The sequence below is a fragment of the Dama dama genome, chromosome 4 (assembly GCF_033118175.1).
Source record: "Dama dama isolate Ldn47 chromosome 4, ASM3311817v1, whole genome shotgun sequence".
Lineage (NCBI taxonomy): Eukaryota > Metazoa > Chordata > Mammalia > Artiodactyla > Cervidae > Dama > Dama dama.
This window is the reverse complement of record NC_083684.1, coordinates 57,565,852-57,591,826: the sequence shown is the minus strand read 5'-3', so window position 1 is coordinate 57,591,826 and position 25,975 is coordinate 57,565,852. Positions and strand designations below refer to the sequence as shown.

The window sequence follows — 25,975 nt, the reverse complement described above, 5'->3', positions numbered from 1 at the left end:
AACATTATACTGGAAATGAGTTTGGGTAAACTCTGGGAGTTGCTGATGGACAGGGAGGCCTGGCGTGCTGCAGTCCACGGGGTCGCAAAGAGTCAGACAAGACTGAGTGACTGAACTGAACTGAGACTGGAGAAATTGAGAGCCTGCAGTTCCCCCCAAATACCACCGGGTGGCAGGATCCCAAGGCCCTGAAGCCTCCTAAAGTGTAAATCCAGAAGACAGCGGTTGGAGGATTTGACGCCACAGGCCTCAGACTTGCAGGATGACTTCCCCCGGGGCTGAGCCCCGCCTTTCCCTGCACGAGCCCTGGGCGACGAGTGACCTTTCCGGCTGAGACAACCTCTTCACCCGCTCCGCCACCCTGCCGAGTTAAACACCTCTTTGTCTCGGCCCCTTCCGGCCGGGCCCCAAGGCTTGTGGGTCCTTTCCAGGCCCGGAGATGGAGCTGGGATGAAGGTGGGGCAGCTGGGAGGAGGCCAAGTGAAAGTCCTAAGGATTTGCCACTAAGTTCTAGTCTTCCCGGACCAGCGCTGTGGGATCCAGGCCCCCAGCCCCCTCTTCCCTCAGACCCAGGGGTCCAGACCCCCAGCCCCGCCTCCCCTCAAAGTCCCAGGCCGCTGCCCCACCCTCTCCTCCCGGCAGAGACCTCTCTGGTGCTCCCCCTCCCTCTCTTTTCAGAGACCGCTCTCCCCCTGCACTCCCCACTCCAGGCTTGAGAACCAGGCTGAGTCCTAGGAAGCGCAGGCCCTGAGTCACCAACCCCCTCTCTGGGCTGCAGGGGGCTGGCTCTGGAGCCGCGTGTCCTAGCAGCTGACCCCCCCCCAGCCCGGAACTTCCCTGTGGAGGCAGGTGCCCTTGCCACTGGACCTCACCGCCCACCTTGGCATCTCCCCCGCCTGCCTTCTCTCCACTTTTCTCTTTTGGTTTTAGTCTCTTTGGAGGCAAAACTCCCCTCTGCTCCAACTTCCAAGTCTTTGATTCTGACTGCTGCTTTCTCCTCACCTTTGGGTCTCTTCTGTCTCCATCTCTTTGAGTTTGTTAAAAAAAAAAAACTTCCCTCCCCCATCTCTCCCACCATCTCCTCCCCTCTGTTCCTTCTCTGTCTGTCTGTCTGTCTGTCAGTCTCTCTGTCTCCAACATTCGAGGTCCCCCTTATTGTCTCCCTTCTCTCAATGTTTCACAGTTGCCTGCATGGGTGCACGGAGACAGTGGCGGGCCTGGGGCTAGGGGTCTCCGTTCTCAGGCAGCCGCAGTCTGCGTGTCCCTGGCCTTTGGCCCCGAAGCGAGGCTGGGGTGGAACGGGGCTTGGGGGGGGGGGCAGGTGGGGGAGTCAAGGCTGTCCCCAGCTGTGTCCCTGCAGAGGAGAGGGAAACTGAGGCAGAGATGAGCTTAGAGAGGTCCAGAGACACAGAGCTCTAGAGACAGAGAGAGGATGAGACAGAGAGCAAGAGATAGAGACCGGGAGTCAGGGTGAGGATTCTCTGGAGGTTCAGTGTTTAGGACTCTGCGCTTTCCCTGTTGAGGACCTGGTTCAATCCCTGGTCGGGGAACTAACATCCTGCAAGTCACGTGGCACAACCAAAAAAGAAAAAGAGAGACAGAGACCGGAAGACAGAGATACAGATAGTGAGAACACAGAAGAGGGGCATGGAAGCAGAAAGACGAGGACAGGGAGAGAGAGTGAAATAGAAAAGCAGGGGGATCATCGGATATCTCCTATATATGGAGTCTTAAAAAAAATGGTACAAATAAACTTACTTACAAAACAGATATAGAGTCAGAGACACAGAAAACAAACTTATGGTTACCAAGGTAAAAGGAAAGTGAAGTTGCTCCGACTCTTTGCGACCCCATGGACTGAATGTAGCCTACCAGGCTCCTCTGTCCATGGGATTCTCCAGGCAAGAATACTGGAGTGGGGCGCCATTTCCTTCTCCAGGGGATCTTCCCAACCCAGGGATCGAACCTGGGTCTTCCGCATTGCAGGCAAAAGGGGGTGGGATAAATTGGGAATTTGGGATTAACGGATACCCACTACTCTATGTGAAATACAGAAACAAAAAGGACCTCCTGTATAGCATAGGGAACTACATTCAGTATCTTATAATAACCTATCATGGAAAAGAATCTGAAAGAAAATATACATTTACACACACACACACACACACACACACACATATAACTGAATTACTTGCTGTACACCAGAATCATTGTAAATCAACTATACTTCGTGAAAGTTTTAAAAAGCAGTGGGATGCAGAGACAGAGATGCTGAGAGACACAGAGACACAAAGAAGCAGAGAGAGAGAGAGAACCACACAAAAGCACAGTCAGAGGTACTCCGAGAAAGAGAACCGGAAGAGACAGAGGGGCTTAAAAAAACAGAGGAAAACAGAGGCGAGAAAGACAGCCGGAGACGGAGATAAAGACGAACCCAGAGGCTTCCAGAGTGGGAGAGACAAGAGGAGCCAGAGGAGAGGCCCCGGGGAAGCCGAGAGGGAGGAGAGGAGAGATGGGGGGCTGCAGTCTTGTGATCGCCCAGAGGCGGCAGCGTCTCCTCCGCGCCGGCTCGCGCGTGCGTCTCCATCACCGTCCCGCCGCGTCTCAGCCTCGCATCCTGAGTGGGAATCACCCGCGCGGCATGGGGCAGGGCCCCAGCCTAGGTTGTGTTTCTGTCGCCGGGCGTGTCTGTGTGTGTGGTTCGGTGTCTCTGGGCGTGTCTGTGTGGGTTGCGTTGGTGTGATGCCAGGCATGTCTGTGTGCGTCTCATTGCCCTGTGGCTGGCGGGTCCGTGTTCCTGCTTGACATGTGACTCCGGGGAAGGGAGAGGGGTCCCTGTGAGTCCCTCCTCCCCATCCGGAGTGGTGTCCAGGGGTCCACGGGCCACACCTGGAGAGGGGTTTTGTGTCACCCCGCCAGCGAGTCCTCGTGCGTTGCTGCGGGAGGCTTTTGATCTGTGTCCAGCTGTATACAGTAGAGACCCGTGCGTGACTTCTGTGCTGCTGCGTGTGGCCACGTGACACACGCCATGTGGCTGTCACTCTGGGAGTCATCACGCGTCACCCTGCGTTGCATTTGCTATTCTGTACGTCAGCGCACGTGTTGTGTCTGTTTACAGGTTTTGTGTGTCTCAGTGATGTGACACTGTGCTCTTCTTCAAGGTGTAAATCCATGTTGCAGGCCTCTCTTTCCCTGCCAAGAACAAAGCCCGGGGACCCACACTCAGAGTGTTGTGACTGTGTGGCTGTGTGTTACACTGTACCAGAGGGTGTCCCCCTGGTGCTGTGTGGGTGTTGTTACCGGCCTAGGTGACGGATGTGTCAGTCGGCCACGTCCGCCGGTCCGTGGGTCACGGTGTCTGTGCCGGGCAGTACTCTCAGTGTCTTTGTGGATTACTCTGTATGTGTGGTGTTTGTGCAGCCACTGGGGTTGGGTGTATCATGTGCCGGGCAATGCGCGGGTGTGGTATGTGGTGTCTGTCAGTCTGAGGCAATGGTAGGTGTTCTGTTCCGTGGACGTGACTCTTGGGCATCAGGGCCTATGTAGCCTGTGTGCCCGGCCTCCCTCCCCCGGGTACCATCCTGTTGTGTCCTGTGTGACGCACCAAGATAGATGAGGCTGTCTTGTAGGGGGCAGCTGCCAGCTGGGTTTCTGTGTGTGTCACTGTGCATGTAGGTCCTTTCCTAACGCATCCATCCGTACTGCTCTCCGGCTGTATATTTGAATGGCAGTGTGTACTTGGGTTCTATTGTGTGTTGAGGTGAATCCGTGTGTGTTGTGAATCATTCTATGAGCGTATATGCTGGAGTCACCACATGCCATGATGTACGTCACCGTGTGTTTCTGTGCTAGGTGAGTGGTGACTGCCATGGGTGTGTCCCTAAGTGCTGTGTGTCTGCATGTATTGGGTACTGTTTCACGGGTGTGTGATGGCTGAGTGCCTTGTTCACACAGATATGCTGTGCGTGGCACTTGGGGATTGCTAAGTCAATACAGATTGGGTGTTTGTGGAACACTTGTATAGGTCGTGTTTGTGTAGCTATGGACAGGCACCACCCTATGTGCTGTGTCTGGGTGTGGCTGTTGGTGTCAGACAGTGTTGTGCCAGTTTTGATTGTGATGTCTGTGCTTGTGTGTGGACAATATTTGGGTGGCCCTGTGCGCCACGGGGTCCTGCCTGCTCGCTAAGTGCCGGCGTGTGTCACACCGTGTGTGTGTGTGGTGTCTGGGTGTGGCTGTGGGTTTCTGAGCTTGTCGGGAGTTGTGAGTCACTCGGTGTCAGTAGCGTGGTGTGCCCATGGGTGTTAGGTTCCGTCTCTGGCCATGCCATGCTTCAGGGTGTAATCACTGCGTGTTGTGTGGTGTCCGGGTGTGGCCCAGTGTAGGTGTGTATTATACGCTGCAGACCGTTGTGTGTGACAAAGCCCATTGTGTGTTGGTGTGTGTGTGTGTCTTAATCCACGTGGACGCACGCCTCTTCCTTGCTCTGCCCTAAGACACACCCCCGCCCCTCCTTAGTCTGAGAAGGGGGGCTGGGGAGCCTCCCCTCTGCCCGGGGGCCTCCTCAGCACCTCCCCGCCCTGCCCAGCAGTCACCACCTCCCAGAGGGCACAGACTCTGCTGTACCTCAAAGCACAAGCCCAGAGCGAGGGAGCAGAGCAGGCCAGGGACCTCAAGCCACTGTGGCTGCCCTTTGCGTGCTGCGAGGTGGGGGACCCTGGGCAGGAAGCTGGCTGGGCCCCAAGACCCCGGGAGCCATGGGCGGGGAGCTGGTGCCGGGCCTGGGGGCCCTGCGGCGGCGAAAGCGCCTGCTGGAGCAGGAGAAGAGTCTGGCCGGCTGGACCCTGGCACTGGCAGGAACTGGCATTGGACTCATGGTCCTGCACGCGGAGATGCTGTGGTTCGGGGGGTGCCCGGTGAGTGGAGGGTAGAGGCAGAGACTTCTAGTCTTGAAGGAGGAGGGGCTGGGGGCCAGGACTCCTGGGTCTGAAGGAAGAGGAGGGGCTGGGGGCTGAGACTCCAGGATCAGAGGGAGGTCGGGCCGGGGACCCCCGGGTCTGAGTGGAGGAGGTTGAGTGCTGGACTCCTGGGACTCAGGGAGGGAAATGGTAGGGGGCCCCCTCTGCAAAAGGAAGGGAAGAGGGGTCACAGGGTGTCAATTTGAAGATACTGCAATCAGACAGTTGGAGGTCCAAGGGGTGGCTGGTCAGATACTGGAGTCTCCCACAAGCAGATTAGGGGAGGGGTAGCCCCAGGTTCAGTGAAGGGAGGGTGAGGAGAAAGGCTGACTTCTTCCAGTAGGCGGAGGCTCCTTAGTCCTTATCTGAACTCGAATGTTTGCCCAGTATCTCAGAGGCAAAGGGCAGAGACGGAAAAAACTGGCTGAGGTTGGGGGCTCTGTGGGGGTGGTGGGGGTGGAAGAAGCACCCCCCCCCTCGCCAATTCCATCCCCATTATCGAGAAGCTCAGCTTCCTCGGAATCTATTTAGTCTGAGAAATAAGGGAGAGGTTTTCTCGTAGGCTGGACTCCTGGGTCCCGGGGAGGAGAGGCTGGGGGCCTGGGCTCCTGGGTTTGAAGGGGAGGGCGCCTTAGAGCATGTGTAGGGGAAGAGGGGCTGACTTCGAGGATAGTGTGAGTGGGGAAGGAAAGAACAGGTGGGGCCGGGACAGGTTTGAGCAGGCTTCCAGCACATTCCAGCCCGGGTCCGGGCTGTGATGGGGGCAGATGAAGGCCATGGGTCAGAACTGGCAGCTGGAGGACGGGACAGAATTGCTCAACAGGAAAGGAGGGGCTGCAGATCTGTCTGGGGCAAGGGGTGTAGAACTGGGCTTGTTGGGGGGCCCTGGATTTGAGGGTTGAGGTGGGGGCATTCCCGGGGACAAGGCTCAGGCTTGGCTTTGGGAGAGGCAGGCAGCTTTGAAGGGCCCAGGAGCCCCACGGAGGGTTGGGGCAGGCTGGCTTCCTCTGGCCGGGTGAGGGCAGCGGGCACTGAGGGGGTGGGGCCGCCGAAGCCCAGGCCAACAGGAAGCATGGCCAGGCTGACCCGCCGCTCCCTGGCTTCAGCACCGCGCCCAGCAGGGGAGCTGAGGCTAAGGGGGCAGATGCAATGGGTCAGGGGTCTTTCCTTCACCACCCAGTCCCTCTGCCCTCTCACCTCCCCCTGCTTCCCTCCATCGCCCACCAGGGTGCCACCTCCAGCAGGGCGACTCTGGCATCTGCTGCAGCTCTCTGGGCCCGTTTCCTCAACCGGCAACTGGGGGTGAGGGTTGAAATAGATGACCTGAAGGATCCTCCTCAGCCCCCTTTCTATGACCGCCTAGACAATTCCCATGTCCCCTCCCCACCTCCATCACAATCCATCACAATCTAATGAATTCATTCTGCAGGGATCCAGACACCTGCTGGTAGCAGGTAGGGAGGGGCTGGAGGAGAGGCCGGGGCCAGACCGCACTGAGACAGGGGCGCGTGAGGGACGCAGCCGGGCGGGAGAGGGAGGATGGTGAGGGGTACAGAGAGGCTACCCAGGTGGTGCTAGTGGTAAAGAACCCGCCTGCCAGTGCAGGAGACATAAGAGATGCTGTTTTGATCCCTGGGCTGGGAAGATCCCCTGGTGGCGATCCACTCCAGTATTCTTGCCTGGAGAATCCCATGGACAGAGGAGCCTGGCAGGCTACAGTCCAGAGAGTCGCGAAGAGTCGGACACGACTGAAGTGACTCACACAGAGGCAGAGATTTACAGAGAGACGAAGACAGAGACCAAGGCAAAGATGCAGTAAGAGACAAGAGTGCTACAGACAGAGAAGGGGGTGCAGGATTCAGGGCAAAAGGAATTGCAAAGCAGAGAGGACCACCAGAGAAGTGGACGACAGAGCTGGCAGAGGGCTAGGTCAGGTGGGGTGCAGGTTGAGACAAACTAAAGAAACGGACAGGGAATTGGGGAGCCATAGAACGATGAGGGGGTGGGGGAGGGCTAGGGACAACAGCACCATTGTTCGGGGAGGGTTGGGGGGGCAGGCCCCCCCGGGGCAGGAAACTGGCCCTTTTCCCCTGCACAGAGGCGGGGCCCGGGCTGGCGGGGAGAGCTGGCAGCGTTCTAGGAGAAACAGGTGCTGAACTCAATGCGGGTGCCCAGGTGGCCCTTTCCCCCGACACCACCTTTCAGGCAGGCACCCCCTCCCAGCCCTTCCTAGGGAATCCAGCAGTCCCATTCCCCTCTAAATCTCTCCCTTAAGAATTCTAGATTCCTGCGAGGTATAGACGCACAAAGAGAGGGGAAAAAAAACTTCCCGTGGTTTCTGGAGGCCATGTGCTTCCGGCCAGATCTGCCCTGGGCTTGGAGCCAGGAGAGAGGGCAGGAGGCGGTGGGGGGGAAGGGACATGAAGGGCAGGACTGGAGGCCTTTCTCAGAGCTGGGGCTGGGGGTCTGAGGGACCCAGCTCCTGAATGAGGGCAGGGGAAGGTGTCATTCATTCCTTGGGGATTGAGTGACGGTTTCTAGGCTCCTTAGGAATTGGGTTGCTGGGGTAGGGGGAGACTTGAAGTTGTTTCTAGGGCAGAGACCAGCTGGGGAGGAAGGGAAGAGGAGGGACACTCTTTAGAGGATAAATGTCTGTTTCTAGACACCCCTCCACCAACTGAGAACTATTTTTGATGGGGACTGGTACGTATGTGGCAGTTAGGAAGGAATGTGTGTTTTGAACTCTTCTCTCAGGGGTGTGTTCTTAGGAGAGGCTGAGGAGGAGGGTGAACCCTGCATCTGGGCCAGGGCTGTCCCCTTAGGAAGAAAGAGGGTGCTCTTCTTGGGGACCCGATGACAGTTTTGAGGCTTCCCCAGATCTGGAGGCATCAGGAGATGGCTGGACTGGGGGTGGGGTTAGGAGGCTAGGAATCATTGGCAAGGGAGAAGGGATGGCAGTTTGGGAGGGGGGTAGAGGGGACAGAGCAGGTGGAGACCTGGGATCTCACCCCTTTTTCTCTCCCTCCCCACAGTGGGCGCTCTATCTGTTCCTGGTTAAATGCATGATCAGCATTTCCACGTTCCTGCTCCTGTCCCTTATCGTGGCCTTTCACGCCAAAGAGGTCCAGGTAGGGCAGGCCCTGCCCCCAGCCCCTTCTGGCTGCCCTCAGCCCCCACCACGCCCTGTCAGCTCACACTTTCCGGCCTGCTGGGCTGAGTAATGAGCTTCCTCCACCCTGAGATGCATCCACACCCTTATCTACCCCGAGGGGATGAACTGTGGACAACAGACAGAGCCTCCTGGAGCAGCCCTGACCTTCCTCCACCTGCTGCCATCTGACTCACCTGTAGGTGCTGAGAGTTCCCGCCCCAGGCCTCCCTGTCCACTCTAGCTCCAGGCTGCCTCACACCAGGCCCAGCTTCCCAGATCTCCCTTCTTCAACCCTTGGGCCCCCACCTGTTCTGGTGCCAACAACTCAGATCCTAGTTATGTGCCTGAAGTCCTTCGGCATGCCTGAGCTCCCCACCTCTGTGCCAATGACCCCCAGATCCAGGCACCCCACATCCCCCCCTGCCATCGCATGTCTCAATCCACACTGGGCTCCCCACCCCTTCCCCTCTCCTCCCATCTTCCACACCCCCAGATCCTGTTCCCTTCGCCCACCACCTTGACGTATAAAATGAGGGTTATTGGCCAAGTGTGGTATGCCCTTTGCAGAGGCTGCAGAGGCAGAAGTACACCTTATCATTCATAGCAGGCATTCAAGTAGTTAAGCGGCCTGATTTCATAGCCCAGCTGCCCCTGAGCACCCTGGGCCTCAGTTTCCACATCTATAAAATGGGGTAAGAATACCTTCAATCTCACTGTCTTGTGAGCATTCCAGGAGTCACAACACACAAAGAGGATAGCGCAATGTCTGGCACCCCCCAGGTGCCCCGCACATGTTGGCTTTTGTCATTGTAATGGGATGATGCCAGTTACACTACTGGGCCCCCAGAGACGGGAGTAAGGCCTGGCTCCATGGATGTGGAATGTAGGCTCCAGGGAGGAAGGCGTTTTTGTCTTGTTCACCCACATCCTCAACATATCTCAACATCACGCACACAGTAGGCACTCAATAAGTGTTCCTGGGCTGGAGGTTCTGGAAGTAGGCTGCACGGGACACGGGAGAGAAGGCGGAGAGCTGTCTTCCTCGGGTCCTGCCGTGTCCCTTCCCCACCCTCCCCGGCCCCAGGCCCTGCGCTATCTGCCTCCCTCTGCGGCCCCGCGGGCGCGCCCCCCTTATCTCCCCACGCAGGCTGGGGAGCCGGCACCTGACCTTCGCGTGACTCCCTCCTTCTCCGTCCGCCCCCGTCCCCGCAGCTGTTCATGACGGACAACGGGCTCCGGGACTGGCGCGTGGCGCTGACCGGGCGGCAGGTGGCGCAGATCGTGCTGGAGCTGGTGGTGTGCGGGTTGCACCCGCCGCCGGTGCCGGGCCCGCCGTGCGTGCTGAGCTCCGGGTTCCTGAAGACGGCGGCCACGCAGTCCTGGCCCAGCTTCCTGGACCAGGGGGAGGCGCTGCTGTCGCTGGCCATGCTGCTGCGCCTGTACCTCGTGCCCCGCGCCCTGCTCCTGCGCAGCGGCGTCCTGCTCAACGCCTCCTACCGCAGCATCGGCGCGCTCAACCAGGTCCGCTTCCGCCACTGGTTCGTGGCCAAGCTGTACATGAACACGCACCCCGGCCGCCTGCTGCTCTGCCTCACGCTTGGCCTCTGGCTCACCACCGCCTGGGTGCTGTCGGTAGCCGAGAGGTGAGGGTGCCAGGGCGAGTGGGGATGGAGGGTACTTGGAGCCTCTGGAGGAGCCGCTTACAACCATGCTTGCCCTGCACGGTGGTGCAGATTGGGGCTCCCCGGGCCCAAGCAGTGGAGAAAGCTATCTGTCCACACTCTTCTGCGGCCGGGTGGGAAGAACCGACAGACCAGCCCCAAAGCCTTTCGTCCACCTGCAGCCTCCAGTCCCCCCCACTGCCACCCACCAACACACATATACCCTAGGAAGCCCTGCCCTTCCTGCCTCAAATCTCTCCTGCCTCTGGTGTCCAGGTATAATGCAGGCACTGGGGCCTAGCCAAGGGTTGCACCTACTTCGAAGGAAGGAGATGTTCTGCTTTTCCAAATTAGCACAGATGCACTGATAGGTGCTCCTAACTACCCCGGGGCTGCCCTGGAAGAAATTCCCAGCTGCCTGCTGGACTCCGGCCTGATGCTGAAACTGTACCCCACCAGGGCCTCCACTTAGCTTCGTTGTTGTTTAGACACCAAGTCCTGTCCGACTCTTTGCGACCCCATGGCCTGTAGCCTGCCAGCCTCCTCTGTCCCTGGGATTTCCCAGGCAAGAATACTAGAGTAGTTGCCATTTCCTTCTCCAGGGATCTTCCCAATCCAGAAATCTAACCCACGTCTCCTGCATTAGCAGATGGAGTCTTTACCACTGAGCCACCAGGGAAGCCCCATTTATCTTACAGATAAAAGAAATTGGGGGTAATCTTAGCCAGTGGTTCTGGGACCAGCAGCATCTCCTGAATTCAGTTCAGTTCAATTGCTCAGTTGTGTCCGACTCTTTGCAACCCCATGGACTCAAGCATGCCAGGCCTCCCTGTCCATCACCAGCTCCTGGAGTTTACTCAAACTCATGTCCATTGAGTCGATAATGCCATCCAACCATCTCATCCTCTATTGTCCCCTTCTCCTCCTGCCTTCAGTCTTTCCCAGCATCAGGGTCTTTTCCAATGAGTCAGTTCTTTGCATCAGGTGGCCAAAATATTGGAGCTTCAGCATCAGTCCTTCTGATGAATATTCAGGACTGATTTCTTTAGGATGGACTGGTTGGATCTCCTTGCAGTCCAAGGGACTCTCACGAGTCTTCTCCAACACCACAGTTCAAAGCATCAATTCTTTGGCACTCAGCCTTCTTTATAGTCCAACTCTCACATCCATACATGACTACTGGAAAAACCATAGCTTTAACTAGATGGACCTTTGCTGGCAAAGTAATGTCTCTGCTTTTTAATATGCTGTCTATCTCCTGGGAACTGGTTGCAAATCCAAATTCACAGGCTCCACCCGTATCTATGGAATCCAAGACACTGATGGGTGGGACCCAGCAATCTGTTTCTAACAGTTGATTCTGATGCTGGCTCAAGTTTAAGAACCTCTAGTTTAGTACATTGGGCAAAGGATTCTTGAGGGGAGGTGGAGGATGGGACCATCTGCCCTGAGATCTCTCCTCTCTGAGCCACTGAGAGGCGGAAGTCCACAAACTTGAATGTGCTTTGGGATGAAGGGGGTGGGGCTTAACTGTACAGATTCAATCCCCACCTCCGGACACTAACTTAGTGGTTTTGAGGTGTCTGGGACCCTGGTGAATGATGCTTTCTTTTCTCTGGCCTAACTATGGGTCAGAGTTAGACACATCCTGGTTTTCAGTCATTTCTATGACTGGACCTAAATATCCCCTTCCATGAAGTGTGGGGAAAGAAGAGAGTCCCCCCGCCCAAGCCTTTTTAGAGTTCCACCTTTTTAGTCCTGATAGAGCCACCTCTAGGCCATATAGAATCTTTGTGGGAATCAGAAAACCCACCCTTTCTCTGGGTGGAGGCAGTCCCCTGCCAGGGACTGACAACTGAACTTCAGGCTAGGTTTCTTCCCCCTTTCAACCCCTCAACCACATTAAATGCAGCAGCCCTGGTAGCCTAGCTGAAACCAAATGGGCTTTGGAATTGACCGGATCCAGGTTCAAAGCCCACAGCCCACAGTGGCTGAGCATCTTGTCTAGGTCACACAGCAAAGAGGAGGCCAGGCAGGCTTACCAAAGCCAGGCAAGCTTTGAGTGCTTTTTTTTGAGTGTGGGTGTGTGCTAAGAAAGAGGGCATCAAACACCACAGGAACCCCAGAACTAACCCTCTCTTCCCCTGTAGGCAGGCTGTTAATGCCACCGGGCACCTTTCGGACACACTGTGGCTGATCCCCATCACATTCCTGACCATTGGTTATGGCGATGTGGTGCCAGGTACCATGTGGGGCAAGATTGTCTGCCTCTGCACTGGTGTCATGGTGAGTACATCCATTCAGGGACTCCTGTATTTCACACTGCTTATCCTCTGGCTCCAGGAAACCATGGAGCCAACTAAGGCATTCAGGGACACCCCAAGAAACTTGGGTGTTTGGACCCCCACTGCCTCATTCCCTGGCCATGTTGTTGTTTTTGTTGTTCAGATGCTAAGTCGTGTCCAAGTCTTTGCAACCCCATGGACTGTAGCATGCCAGGCTCTTCTGTCTCCCAGAGTTTGCTCAAATTCATGTCCATTGAGTTGGTGATGCTATCTGACCATCTCATCCTCTGCTGTCCCCTTTTTCCTATTGCCTACAGTCTCTCCTAGCATCAGGGTCTTTTCCAATGAGTTGGCTCTTCCCATCCGGTGATCAAAGTATTAGAGCTTCAGCTTCAACAAGAGTCCTTCCAATGTATATTCAGAGTTGATTTCCTTTAGGATTGACTGGCTTGATCTTGCTGTCCAAGGGGACTCTTGAGTCTTCTCCAGCGCCACAGTTCAAAAGCATCAATTCTTTGGCACTCAGCCTTCTTAATGATCCAGCTCTCACATCTGTACATAACTGCTGGAAAAACCATAGATCTGACTACACGGATCTTTGCTCAGAACACAGACACCAGCCCTGTTTCCTTTGAAAATCCCAGGAATACATCCCCTAAAGTCCTAGCCCTCTCTGGAACCTACCACCCCAGACCTCATCCTCCTCAGGAACCTCCCAGCCCTTTTTCTCTTTTTCCTCCCAGAATTCAGGAATCCAGCCCTGAGTTCCCCCAAGGCTCAGGATCTTGCTCTCTCCCCTCTTTACCCTCTCAATCATCCAGGACTCAGGGTACCTGGTTTCCCAGCTCGAGGTTCCTTCAGGACCCAGGGATCCAGTCTCCCAGTCTCCATTAAGGCTATTGCATATGGATATCAGGAGCATGCCTGTGGGCTTGGGCTGCTCGAGTTCAAATTCTGTTTCTGCCACTTCCTAGCTGGGAGTCAGCCGTATAATCTTTCTGGGCCTCAGTTTCCTCGTCTAGAAAATGGGGGTGATGATACCAGTGTACTGCTCAAGGAGCTCCTGAGAAGACTAAATGAATTAAACCATGCAAAGGGTCTCAAAAGGGCTTCCAGGTGGCTCAGTGGGTGAAGAATCTGCCTGCAATGCAGGAGACACAGAGACACCGGTTCTATCCCTGGGTCAGGAAGATCCCCAGGAGAAGGGCATGGCAACCCACTCCAGTATTCTTGCCTGAAGAATCCCATGGACAGAGGAGCCTGACAGGTTGCAAAGAGTCGGACATGACTGACGCGACTGAGCATGCACAGCACAGCACACAAAGGGTCTCGAGCACAGGAAACGCTCGGGAAATGGATCAGGGTGGCGATGGGGAAGCTGTTATTGCAGCTGGTTCCAGGCATGTGGCTGTCTGCTGCCCTGGCTCCTGTGCCCTCAAGGATGAGACAGAGGCTCCCTAAGCCCTAGACCCAAGCCTCTTCCCCAGAGTCGGCCTCCCTCTGAATCTAGACACCCACCCCCTTCCCTTCATAGACCCAGCACCCAATGCCTTGGCCTCCACCTCCCTATGAGATCTGGCTCCCCTCAAGCTCAGGAATTCAAGCCAACAGCCCCCAGCCTTGATTTGTCCCAGGAAGGACATGCTGAACCCCTGAGTCCTGGGTCCACAGGTGATGCATGGGGTGGCAGGGAAATGCAGCTCACACACACACACATACACACACACACACACACACAGAGTGGTGAGTCTCTATGACTAGGAAAGAGGGGCATGGATGCAGCCAGGGACACACTCCCAAAGGGTCAGGGGCCCTAAGGGCTGCCTGGGGCCTCCTCCCTCATTTGACAAAGGGAGAACCTGAGAGAAGGTTCTCTCGTGGTGAGTTTTGCACTAGATTTGCACTAGCGTTCACAGCCCACTCCCGGCTGAGAGATTCCAGGGTGCAATGAAATAATAACGGCTAACTTTTATTGGGTCCATACTCTGTGCCAGGCTCTGCTCTCAAGGCGCTAACTGACGGAATCCCTGGAGTAATTCTCTGAGGGCGTGCACATTTCACAGATAAGAAGCTCAGGCACTGTGAGATTAGATGACTTGCTCCAAGCTGGGCTTGGAACCCAAGCAGTCCCTGTAGCTAATAAATTGTTCCAAGGGTCAAGAGCTGAAACAGAATGGGATGGGGACAGACTTCTGACGATTCATTCTAACTCCAGGGACAGTGAGCAAGTGGTACAGTGCAGTCAGGATTTGATGGGGCCTTGAGGGATCAGAGGCCTCGAGAAGGAAGGGATGAGAGTGGGGGTTTGGAGCAAGGTGCTCAGGCAGGTGAGGGATGAATTGCCTGAGAGGGAGGCTGGGCAGAGAAGAAAGAGTGGCCTTAGCAGGCCCTGAGAGCTGGGCTAAGAAGTCTGGGGCAGTGTTAGCCCAGAAGGAGATTAGGGTGAGGGGGTCAGGGTCACAGCTGGGGCAGGGTGGGGTGATTTCCCTGGGCTCAGGGTGGGGTGAAGGGGAGGCTAGAAATTGTCCAGGAGGGAGAAAATGTGGCCAGAGCTGGGCAGCGTCTGTAGAGGTGGGGAGAAGGGGGAAGAACACCCTTGGTGACCTGATGGCCGACTGGAGCATGGGGAGGCAGGGGTCCTGCAAGAGCCTGAGGTCTGCCCATCACCCAGAACCAGCCCTTCTCCCCCGTCTCCAATCACACCCTTAACAAAAGAGGACATGGTGAAGGTGTAAATACCACCCAGGGAGTGGGTAAATACCACTCCAGTAATACCACACCCAGGAGTTGCACTCAGATGTGTGATTTTGATCTCAGCTCCACCTCTGGGAGCTCTGGGACCCTGGTTCTCTCCCAGCGGGTTTGCTTGTCTGTCAACTAGGGGGGTGGTGCCTACCAGCTGTGGCTGTTGGGGGGGGTTCAAGGAGAGAGAGAGAGCTGGTGGCGCACGGCTGGCCCTCAGAGCCCCAGGGCCCCTGTGTCCTAACACCCGCTGTGCCCACAGGGGGTCTGCTGCACAGCCCTGCTGGTGGCCGTGGTGGCCCGGAAACTGGAGTTTAATAAGGCGGAAAAGCACGTGCACAACTTCATGATGGATATTCAGTATGCCAAAGAGGTGAGGGGGGCCTCCAGCACCCAGATCACACCCTCTCTCAGACCCAGGATTCCAGGCCCGCAGCCCCTCCTCCCTCAGACCCAGGAGTCCAAGCCCCCAGCCCCTCCTCCCAGAGCCCTGGGGGGGGGGGTCCATCTCTCCTGACACAGTGCCCCCCCACACCCAGATGAGGGAGTCGGCTGCCCGGGTGCTGCAGGAGTCCTGGCTATTGTACAAACATGCGCGCAGGAAGGAGTCTGGAGCTGCCCGCAAGCACCAGCGCAGGCTGCTGGCTGCCATCAACAGGTGAGGACCTCTGTGTGTGCACATGCTGTGTGCAGGCCTGTCTGAGTCCGCTCCTCTCTGCAGGCTGTGAGTGTGTGTGTGTGTGTGTGTGTCTGTGTCTGAGTATGAACGCATACCCAGGTCAGGATGCCTGCGTGTGGTCCCACTAAACAGATGCCCACCTGGACGTCACAGTGCCTCTGCGTGTGTGATGGTTTCGTTTGCATGTCTCAGAGTGCCTGCGGGTCTGGATTCCTGGGTCTCTATGTGGGAGGTGGGCTCACGGGTGCAGCCTCTCCCACCCCTTCAGTTCTCCGGCGACTTTTCCTCACTATACTCTATCTTTGTGAGTCTCTCCTCCCCTCCTCCCACCCCTGAGCTAGGGCTGCTCTGACCCCCACCCCCCGTCATTCTTTTTAACCCCCAGGTTCCGCCAGGTGCGTCTGAAACACAGAAAGCTCCGGGAGCAAGTGAACTCTATGGTGGACATCTCCAAGGTACTGGGATCCCGTGAGAGGGGGTCTAGGAGAAGAGGGAGGTAGGGGGTGGCTGGTAAGGAGCTCTGGGCCTGGAATCGGGGACGCTGGCACACATGGGGACTCAAGAAAGTCCTTGTGGTTGAAGGAACAAACAAATGAATAAGTGAATGATGCAATAGAACTTCTCGTGAAAGGCGCAGCTTCCTTTGAAACTTAAGGAACTTGTGCAAAGAACTCCAGTGTTTGATGTGAAATTATTTCTATTGTCAAGTTCCCTACATGTGGATAGATATAAAATTCCTTTTAACTATGACTCTTACACAACCATAAAACCTAAGCAAATTGACAAACGAAGTTCAAACACAAAGGGCAAAGCAATAAAATGTGAATTAACAGCCCCGACACACAGACGAGTGACATTGTTCCGGGAAAACTCAATCTGTGCTGCTGTTGTGAAGGGGAGGAAGGTGGCCAGGAGCGCTGGGCAGGCTTGCCTGGTCAAGGGGTGACTCCGCTTACCCTCCTTCTGCTGGGTCTCCTTGATTCTGAAGTGCTCAGGGTCAGTGACGTCGCACCCCACTGGGTTGGTTAGCAGCTCTTCTTGCTTATCCAGTAGCCTTTGCTTTTTTCTCATTAGTCCGTGACAATTCAAACAGTGGCCCTGGGCCCCGATGCCATGGTAAACACAGCCGCAGGTGCCGGGCCCCTAAACTGCATGGCAGTGGCCTAGATCTGCCGGAATTGGCAGGTCTTGATTTCTAAGATTATCCACCTGGCCCAGAACACGGAAATCAAGTTTTCATAGAAAGCTCCCACGTCCTGAAGGACAAAGCTGTGAATCCTAGTTTGAGGAGGCAGAGAAAGGGCTCTGTGGGTTTTGAAGTCAGGTGGCCATCAAGGCCACAAAGATTTAAGTGAGCACCTACTATGTTCTCGGGTTACCCTGATCTGGGCCCTGCCTTGGGCATGTCAATTTATCTGCTCCAGGCCTGTTTCCTCAGCTGTTAAAAATGGAAACAGGATTCCCATTCCAATGCTTTTAGGAGGATTTTAAACTGCATATGAGGATCACATGGCCCAGTCACTGGGCGGTGGCAAGTGGTCGATAAATGGTAACTGTTATTATTGAGGATAATCTCCTGGGCCCGTAAGGACTTAGGAAATGCTGGTTCTGCGGCCTCACTCCACGGGGCAGGGCGGGAGTCTCCCAGCCCCCTGATCCCTCTGACCTCTCTCTGCCCAGATGCACATGATCCTGTGTGACCTGCAGCTCCGTCTGAGCAGCTCCCACCAGGCCCTGGAGAAGCAGATTGACGCGCTAGCAGGGAGGCTGGACACCCTGACCGAGCTGCTCAGCGCTGCCCTGGGGCCGCGGCAGCTTCCAGAACCAAGCCAGGAGGCCACGTAGCTGGTGAGGGGGCTGGGACTTGGGCAGGAGAAACTCCTGGAGGAAGGGTGCCTGTGGCCAGCACCCCATGTGGCTCAGGGGGAGGGGAACGGGGGGGGCTGGAGTTGAGGCCACCCGATCTCTTCTGCTCTGGCTCTGCCTGCAGGGAGGGACACCAGGTTTGGGGCTGGACCGCCCCCCGCCCGCTTTCTTTGCTCGGTCTCTGTCTCTCCCTCTTGTCTGGCCTGCCTTTCTATCCAACTCTCTGTTCGTCTCCCCAGGACCCATCCGGGAAGAACCAGGCTACCCTTCCCCAGGATTGAGGTCAAGGACATTCTCTCTGCTACTCCTGACCCAGCCGCACATATAAAGCCCCCCACCCCCCAAGTGTGAGGACTGCTGGGGGCCCCACCTTGGATGGAGGATGCTGATGGATGCTGGAGGGGATGCTGGATTAAGGAGGGAGGCCGTGGCCCACCCCCCACCAAGGCCCCAAATGGGAAAACGGTCACCCCTGCCGCACATACTCGACAAAAACATCCTCACTCTGCTGCTGTAGATGGCCAACAGCTTTCAGTTGGACGTGGAGGTGCTTGGGGGCTGGGACTCCTGGGTCCAAGAGGAGGAGGAAGAGGAGCAGGAGGAGGGGCACGGGGGCCCAGAGTCCAGGATCCTGGGCTGCCTCAGTGACCCGCTGGCCGGCAGAGCTGAAGGAACCAGGTCCGAGGCCGGGACGAGGCAGGAGGCAGCGCCCCCTGGCGGGAGAGTGAGGAGGACACTGTTTCTCCAGAGCTGCAGAGAATTACCTGGTGGGAGAAGGTGGGAGGGGCCGGGGTGCAGCCCACCAGTCTCTGCTCTTATACTTTGCAATAAAGGTTAAACAAAGCCAGGAGAAGTTGCTGTTTCTTTCTAAGCACATCCACACTCCAAACAGGCAGGTCAGCCAGTGGAAGGCCCTTGCCCTCTCTGAACCTGCTTGCGTGATCAGTAGCTACAGGAGTGTTTGACTGCGACCCCATGGACTGTAGCCCGCCAGGCTTCTCTGTCTATGGGGATTCTCTAGACAAGAATACTGGAGTGGATTGCCGTGCTCTCCTCCCGGGGATCTTCCCGACCCAGGGATCAAACCTGAGTCTCCTGCATTACAGGCGGATTCTTTACCATCTGAGCCACCGAGGAAGCCCGCCTGAACCAGCTTCTGCAACTATAAAAGAGGCCTCCGAGAAGTATCCTCCCAGGTCTGTAGGCTGGGGAGTCCTCAACACTGTCCCTACCCCTGCCCCAGCCCAGATCTTAGGCTAAGAGCAAGGGCTTTGAATTCAGACAGACTGGGGTTCAAACCCTGGCTCTGCCATCCACTGGGGGTGTGACTTTGGGCAAGTGGCTTCACCTCTGAACATTTCACTTCATCTGAGAGATGGGGTCACCTTCCCACAGGATTGCTGTGAAGATTAAAACAGGGAGGGGCACAGAGGGTTGGGCATTTAGTAAGAATTCATGAGAGATAACTTAATCATTTTTATCAGTGCTATTGATTTTCAGACACAATCAATACATGGCTGCCCTTTTTCTTTTTTCTACTTCCCTCTGCTCCTCTCTACTCATAGCCCACCAGAACCCAGGTGACACCTCATCCATCAGGACAGTAACGGGAACCCCAAACCATCCCCTCTACTCATTTCTCCTATCTGCTAGGACTTGGCCAGGAAATGGGAAGGGGGCTGGGCTTATGGAGGTCCTCCTGTATGCCCGGCTCTGCGCTCCTGCGTTGTAAGTCACCACCACCTCTGCCCGCCCCACCCCCCTCCACTGTGCAAATACAGAGACTGAAGTTTCGAGAGGAGGAAGGCCTCAAGGGTCTGGCTTCACACCCAGCGCATCCTGAGACCGAGCCCTCCCTCTCAGCCTGGCTTGAGGTGAGTCAGAGACAGAACAGCCTTGGACCCTGAACCTGGGTCTTACTTCCCACAGCCGCTGTATTCCACTTTGAGAGGCTGATTCATCCCCGCTTCCCTTGACTTGTGGGGAAGCCCGGGCTGCGAGTCATCCTTCTCTGCTGAGCTATCTTTGGATTTCCCTGCAAGCCCGCAGCCAGCCCCACCCCTCAGCCCCCAGAGCTAAACTCGGGGCTGCACCACCCACTGCCCCTTCCTCTGGACACCAGCCCACCTGAGGGGCAGAGGAAACAGGAACACTTCCAACACCCTCCCCTGCAGTAAGCTCTCTTCAGTGCTGCCAGATCCCCTACTGGGACCATCCTTTCCTAGTTCTACTTGACTTCACTGGGGAAACTCCTTCCACCTCCTTTAGGCCCCAGCTTAAATGTCGCCTCCTCCAGGAAGCCCTCTCTGAAGCTCCCACAGCCCCCCTGTGAACCTGTCTCTATCACAGTAATATTTATCGTGCAAAGTCCCACATTAAGTCCTTCATATAAATGATCTCACAAAATCTCTACAGAGGGAAGCAAGGTGGTATTACTGGTCCCATTATACAGATGAGGAATCCGAGGCATAGGGATTACGAACCCTGCCCGAACCCGCAGCAAGGAGATGGCGAAGCTGGGATTTGACCCAGATGGCCTGGTTCTGAAGGCCCAGCACTTAGCCAGTCGGCTCATTCATTTAGGGATCATTATACCCTACTTTCATTTTTGCTGTCTATATTGTGTCTTCAATGTCGAGGGCCTGCATATGCTAGTCCTCAGTGAGTTATCTCTGAGCGAACACACTGACTGCCCGGGTGGCCGGAAGCGCCGCGCCTTCTACCACTTGTTTCTCCCGGGACAAGGTAGGAACTGGTGAGAAGGGGCTTTTTGCCTAAGGCACTAAGAGCATGGGAGAACACTGCTGTTCTGAATTCTCGGATCTCCCTCCGCCACCCTGCCACCACTAACTGTGGGGCACGGGTCCCGATGCCCCCCCTTTCTAGCAGTCTTTGCTCACCCCCTCAAACCATCACCACTTCCTCAACGCCCTGCACCGGGGTGGGGGCTGCAGGCATGAGTCAGAGGGCTCTGCTCCCCAGGGACTTGACTCCACGGTGATTTTGGCAACTTCCCCCTCCTACTTCAGTTTTCCCTCCACGCCTGGAAGAGGACAGGGTGGGGGAAAGTGGGTCCAGAAAGGGCTGGGGGATTACTGGGGTTCGAGAGCCAGTCAGGGGTTGGGACCACCACCCAAGACACGACTAGGCCCTTCCCTTGTTCAAAACCCTGCCATGGTTACCACCTGTATTTCTGTCAAAGTGCAGCTCCTAGGCCTAGCCCTGCAGCATGTGGGATCCTAGTCCCCCCACCAGGGATGGAACCCATGCTCCCAGCAATGGAAGCACAGATTCTCAACCACTGGACCCCCAGGGAAGTCCCCATTCATTTTTTCTTTCATTGAGATTTATTTTACATAAATGACAGAAAGTTTAAATGCAGCCTCAATAGATTTTTTTACAAATGCATTCACCCAAGCAAATACCACTCAGCTCAAGCTTGAAGTTTCCATGACCCTAAAAACTCTCTCTCCCTTCCTATCTTGATTTTCTTTTGCCCAGATGTGAACTTTGAAAAGAAACCTGGAACTCTGATGTGTACCTGCTTCCAGGTATCAGCCAGGGGTGCGTCCTTTTTCCCTACAGAATGGTGTTAATACACCCACAGGCCTCACCTGGGGGGCTCTTCAGGCTGTGGCCCCATCCCTCCTCCAGCCTCCCTATCCCCTCCCTGTCACAGAAGATAATGATTCTGCACCCAATTCCAGTGTTGTGGTTTGGGTACCCCCCCCCCTGCCCCCCACCAAGCAATTCTCAAGACAGCACAATTCAACTCAGTCCTGACACTGTCTACCCGGAACCAGCATCAGATTCCACAGGTTAAGAGTTGGGTCCTACAAGACTGCCCCCCACCCCTACCCCTTCAGATGCCAATTTCAAGTCCAGATTGTCACCTATGTGTCTGACCAACTGGTTACAGATCCAACAGCCCCTTCCTTGGGTTCAAAGAGTGACTCACAGAACTCAGAGACACATTTTATTTACTAGATTATAGGTTTATTATAAAAAGATGTAATTGGGGAACAGCCAGATGGAAGAGAGGCACAGGGCAAGGGATGGGGAAGGGGCAGGGAGTTTCCATGCCCTCTCTGGACCCCGCTCTCCCCAAATCTCCAAGTGTTCACCAACCTGGAAGCTCTCCAAGCCCTGTCCTTTGGGGGTTATTACGGAGGCTTCATTACATAGCCACGACTGATTAAATCATTGGACTTTGGTGACTAATCCAACTCTAACCCCTCTCCCCTTCCTGTAGATCTGGAAGTTCTAAACCTCTAATTACCCCATTGGGGTCCCTGGCACTCAGCCCCTATCCTTACCGTGGTGCTTTCCAAAGCCACCTCATTACAAAAGACACCCTTATTACTCTCCTCACTGGAAGGTCCAAAGGTTTTAGGAGCTCTGTGCCAGACTCCAGGATAAAGACCAAATCCATATTTATTATAAACCCAGTATCACAGCTGCTCCAGCCACAGGGCTCCCCTTCCTTCCCAAGGATTGTCGAAACTGGTCATCTCTCCTGGACTCTCCTGTCCCCTTTTCCCCATCCACGTAGAACAAATATCACCAGTATTTTTCCAGTTCTTTATGAGGGCCCATGAAGGAAGCCATATCATCTACATCAATGCCAGACTGCAGACTAAAGACTTGTTTATAGCTTTTCTGCTGTGTGAGACAGCTGCTAACATGTAAAAACCAGGAGAGTGTTTTTACAACTTGGAAGCAATGTCTTTTCTTTCTTCTACCAGAATGAACTGGCCCTTCTTCAAGTCCAGCCAAGGGTGTACCCTGGCTGCACCCTTTCTCACTTCCTCAAGGACCAGAGTCCTAAGTTTCTTCCCTCATCCATTTTCCCTACTATTGAAATAGAAGGGAAGGGGCAGGGAGCAACCTTTAAAAGAATGACACTGCCATAGGACATGACAAACTAGAACCAACCAGATCCAAGATGGCTGAAGATTTGACTTCCAGTAGACTGGAGTCTCATTATGCGCTCATTGTAATTAATACATTAGCTAAATGACACACCCACCAGCTTCATGACAGTTTCAGGGCCAATGATAAAAGGTCGAAAAGTGGGCTGTGGTGCAATTCCTGGCAATCCCTGCTCCTTCCTAGAAATAGTTGGACTAATCCTCCCACTCACTTAGCCTACGAAATTACCCAGTCCATAAAAAACTCACAACCCCAAATTTCCAGGGCCTGTTGCCTTCTGAGACGACCCGCAGTCTGTCTGTGGGGTGTGTTTCTCTCTAGATAAATCCATTTCATACCTGACACTTTGTCTCTCACTGAATTCTTCCTGCAGGAGGACATCAAGAACCTGAGCTTCACTAAGTGCTGAGGCCAGGTGTGTGATCTCAATTAAAAGACCGTGCATTCGAGTTCCAGTCTGGGTTTGGCCAGGTGTGAGTCCTGGCCCGTGGGTTCAAGTTCCAATTTGAGTGGCATGGTTTCACTGCCCCTCCCAGCAGCACACAAACATGCTGTCTTTCCGCCCATCTTAAAACCGGCCCCCCAGAACTTTAAGCACTTTACATCCTCCACTATCCTTAAAGCCCACCATGTATTCACCACACTGCAAAACAACTGGAATTCAACTTGAGTCTATTTTCTATATTGTAAAACAACTTGTAGGTAGAAATCCTTTCAAAGTTCTAGTTCTTACAGAACAAGCTCCTGATACATTCAACAGCAGGGAAAACTCTCACAGACCAAAGAGCTAAAGAAGGCAGGCAACACAGAAGACCAGCTGTCAGATTTCTATCAAGTTTCATTTCTGTCAAGTTCAAGAGCAGCCACAACTCATCTGTAATGACTGGAATCAGATCAGAGGCTGTTTCTGGAGTGGGGGAGCTGACAGGAAAACAGTCCAATAGAAATCTCTGGGGTTTCAGAAATGTTCTCTATCTTGACCTGGTTAGTGGTTACATGGGCATACATATATTTGTAAAAATCCACTGACCCTTTTCTGCACTTGGCCACATTTAAGTTACACTGAGACAATATCAACTTTTTCTTATAGATTCTCTATTACAGTATTGAGAAGTTTCCACAACAGAGACTAAGACAGAAGGGAAGGGAACAGGACCTAAGCTTTGAAAGAATGACGCAGATCTTGATGATACGACTGAACTAGGCCCACCAGGTCCAAGATGACAGAAGATACAACTTCCCTAGGCTCTAAGCCTCATTATACACTCATTGTAATATACCAGCATATACTAAGTGATACACCACACCTGCCATGACAGTTCTGAAGCTGACCATAGAAGGCCAAAAAGTGGGTGGTGGCCCAATTCCTGGAAATTCTCGCTGCTACCCCAAAATAGTTGGAATAATACTCCCAGTTGTTAGCTTATGAAACTATCCAGCCCATAAAAACTAACCACCCCCACAACCACTGGCCACTCTTGCTTTCTGAGATGGTCGCCTTTCTGCCTACCGAATGTGTCTCCCTCTAAATAAACTTACTTTCACTTTATACTATGGCTCACTCTTGAATTCTTTTCTGTGTGAAGCCAAGGACCCTCACTTGGTGGCCCCTCCCAGAGACTCACCTGAGGCCTGTGACATGGCCATTCTCTTCCAGACAATTCTCCTGCAACAAGATTGGGGGATAAGACAGCCATATTTTCTTCCTGGTGGACCCACGTCTACCTCCAGCTACTGCTCTGTCATCTCTGCTCCCCAGTGGATCACCAGCTTTTAGGAACTCCTCTTTCCCTTGGCCCTAGGTTATCACCTCTCCTGATGTTCCTGGTCCTTCTCTATGACAGTGGTCCTTTCTCTGATTCCTAGTGTGGGAGGCCCAGGGCCCAGTCTCTGATCAATCTACTCCCTCAGTCTGGATGGTTTCAACAAATCCCCAGGCTTTAAATGCCATCTATATATTAACAGCTCCAAAATTTAGCATACTTGTATAGTTATTGATAAAATGACAGGACATCTGAGAGTCTGCTTAAAAGCTTAAAAAATAAAACAGAAACTCCAAGAGAAAGTGTACTTATAAAATTAGAACGAAGAAAACAGAAGAAATAAAGATAAGTAAAATGGGATGACTGGCCATACTGGGTGGTGGGTTTAGAGGAGTTCTTCATACCAGAAAAACTTTTGTGTGCGTTTTTAAAACTCCACAATGAAAAGTCAGTAAAAAAATTCTGTATCTACAAACGCTGGCTTCTCTCTACTGTGACCACTTACCTGGACCCACATGCACCTCAAAGGTAAGCAGCTCAAAGCTTTTCAATTTTCCATCAAGTCTGCTCGTTCCCATCTTCAAAAAGCATCACTCTTCACCCAGTGGGTCAGGCCCAAACCTTCAGGATGACTTTTAAGTCATCCCTGATTCATGCTTCCTCTCACACAACCCTCCTCCTGAGTCACCATCCTCTCTCGCCCAGGGAAGGGACAGTAGCTTCCTCGTCTCCTGCTACCACTGCCGCCCAGCTGCAGCCCACTCTCCTCACGGCAACCAGCACTGCTTTAACTTTTTTGCATGTACATAACAGTCTCATAGTTCAGAAATGTAAAAGTCTTAAGAAAACGTACATCACAACATGCGGTCCTTGCTTACAGCCCTCCAAAGGCTTCCTGTTTCACTTAGAAGTAAATTCAAAAGCCTTTACCTATGGCCTACAAGGCCTCATGTAACTTGGCCCTCTCTACAGCTGTATCCCTAAATAATCCTATCCCTATTTCACTATGCTTCAGCCACTCTGGTCAACTTGATAATCCTTGAACAACCAGGTCCGTTCTCACTTTGGGATCTTTAATCTGTTTTTCAGTATCTTCCTATGGTTCATCCCCTTACCATCTTTCAGGCCTCTGCTCAAATGTCACCTTCTCAGAGGAGCCTTCCTTGACCACCTGTCACTCTCTGTGACCTCTGTCACTCTCAATTCCCTTATCCTGATTTTTCCTTCCAAGCATCTTTTACCTGACATCATCCACCCCAGGAAAAGATCTGTTCCAGGAGGGCAGGTGCTCTGTCCTATCACTAAAGCAGTGGTCCCCAACCTTTTTGGCACCAGAGACCAGTTTCGTGGAAGGCAGTTTTTCCACAGACAAGGTGGGGTGGTTTGGGAATGATTCAAGCGTGTCACATTCATTGTGCACTTGATTTCTATTATTATTACATGAGCTCCAGCTCAGATCATCAGGCATTAGATTCCAGAGGTTGGAGACCCCTGCACTACAGGATTTCCACTCTACACCATGTCTGGCAGATGACTAGAGTTCTATAATTCATTCAATAGATATAAACAAATGAATGAAACCAACAGAGAAGTGCCTTGAGAAATGAACAGATCATTTGGCAAAGGGCTTTTAAAATTCCCAGTGCATGTACTCTTTGACCCAGCAATTCTACTTCAAATGAGGTACTCCATTGATAATACTATCACCTACATGCAATCTGATGTACAACAATATTCATTGTGATGAATGTTGGTAATAGCAAAAGTTCAGAAAGAACCTGAATGCTTATCAACAGGCAAATGGTTAAATCCTGCACATGCACACAACTGCATACCATCCTACTAATACCAAAGGCAGCTCTCTGGGTGCTCAATTGTGACTCATAATTAGGCAGGCTGCCCATTTCCTGCAAAAAAATGTGGGCTCACCCTAGAATG

The 25,975-nt window shown here is 53.9% G+C and overlaps 1 protein-coding gene across 13 annotated transcripts; it reads left to right on the top strand.

Annotated features, from left to right (window-relative positions):
• The first annotated feature begins 4,593 nt into the window (after positions 1 to 4,593).
• KCNN4 (potassium calcium-activated channel subfamily N member 4) lies at positions 4,594 to 23,823 on the top strand. 13 transcript variants are annotated; one of them, XR_009692467.1, is made up of 14 exons: positions 4,594 to 4,916; positions 7,991 to 8,086; positions 9,322 to 9,752; positions 11,921 to 12,056; positions 15,060 to 15,170; positions 15,337 to 15,455; positions 15,862 to 15,931; positions 17,157 to 17,324; positions 17,582 to 17,889; positions 18,449 to 18,538; positions 19,124 to 19,216; positions 20,844 to 20,893; positions 22,648 to 22,689; positions 23,365 to 23,823. XR_009692467.1 is itself a non-coding variant. In XM_061139495.1 (9 exons), the coding sequence occupies exons 1-8, from the start codon at positions 4,758 to 4,760 to the stop codon at positions 17,319 to 17,321; spliced, it is 1,287 nt and encodes a 428-aa protein (XP_060995478.1). In that variant the 5' UTR covers positions 4,594 to 4,757; the 3' UTR covers positions 17,322 to 17,324; positions 17,582 to 18,204. The 13 variants fall into 13 exon arrangements, 1 of the variants encoding a protein (XP_060995478.1); XR_009692469.1 differs by lacking the exon at positions 20,844 to 20,893; XR_009692463.1 differs by having other exon boundaries at positions 22,648 to 23,823.
• The last annotated feature ends 2,152 nt before the right edge of the window (positions 23,824 to 25,975 follow it).

What these genes read in the sequence shown, in the direction of transcription:
- KCNN4 (XM_061139495.1), top strand. Translation starts at nt 4,758, where the DNA reads ATGGGCGGGGAGCTGGTGCCGGGCCTGGGGGCCCTGCGGCGGCGAAAG. An exon ending in CTGCTGGCTGCCATCAACAG is followed by an intron (nt 15,456 to 15,861) that starts GTGAGGACCTCT and finishes TTTAACCCCCAG; the next exon opens with GTTCCGCCAGGTGCGTCTGA. An exon ending in CTATGGTGGACATCTCCAAG is followed by an intron (nt 15,932 to 17,156) that starts GTACTGGGATCC and finishes CTCTCTGCCCAG; the next exon opens with ATGCACATGATCCTGTGTGA.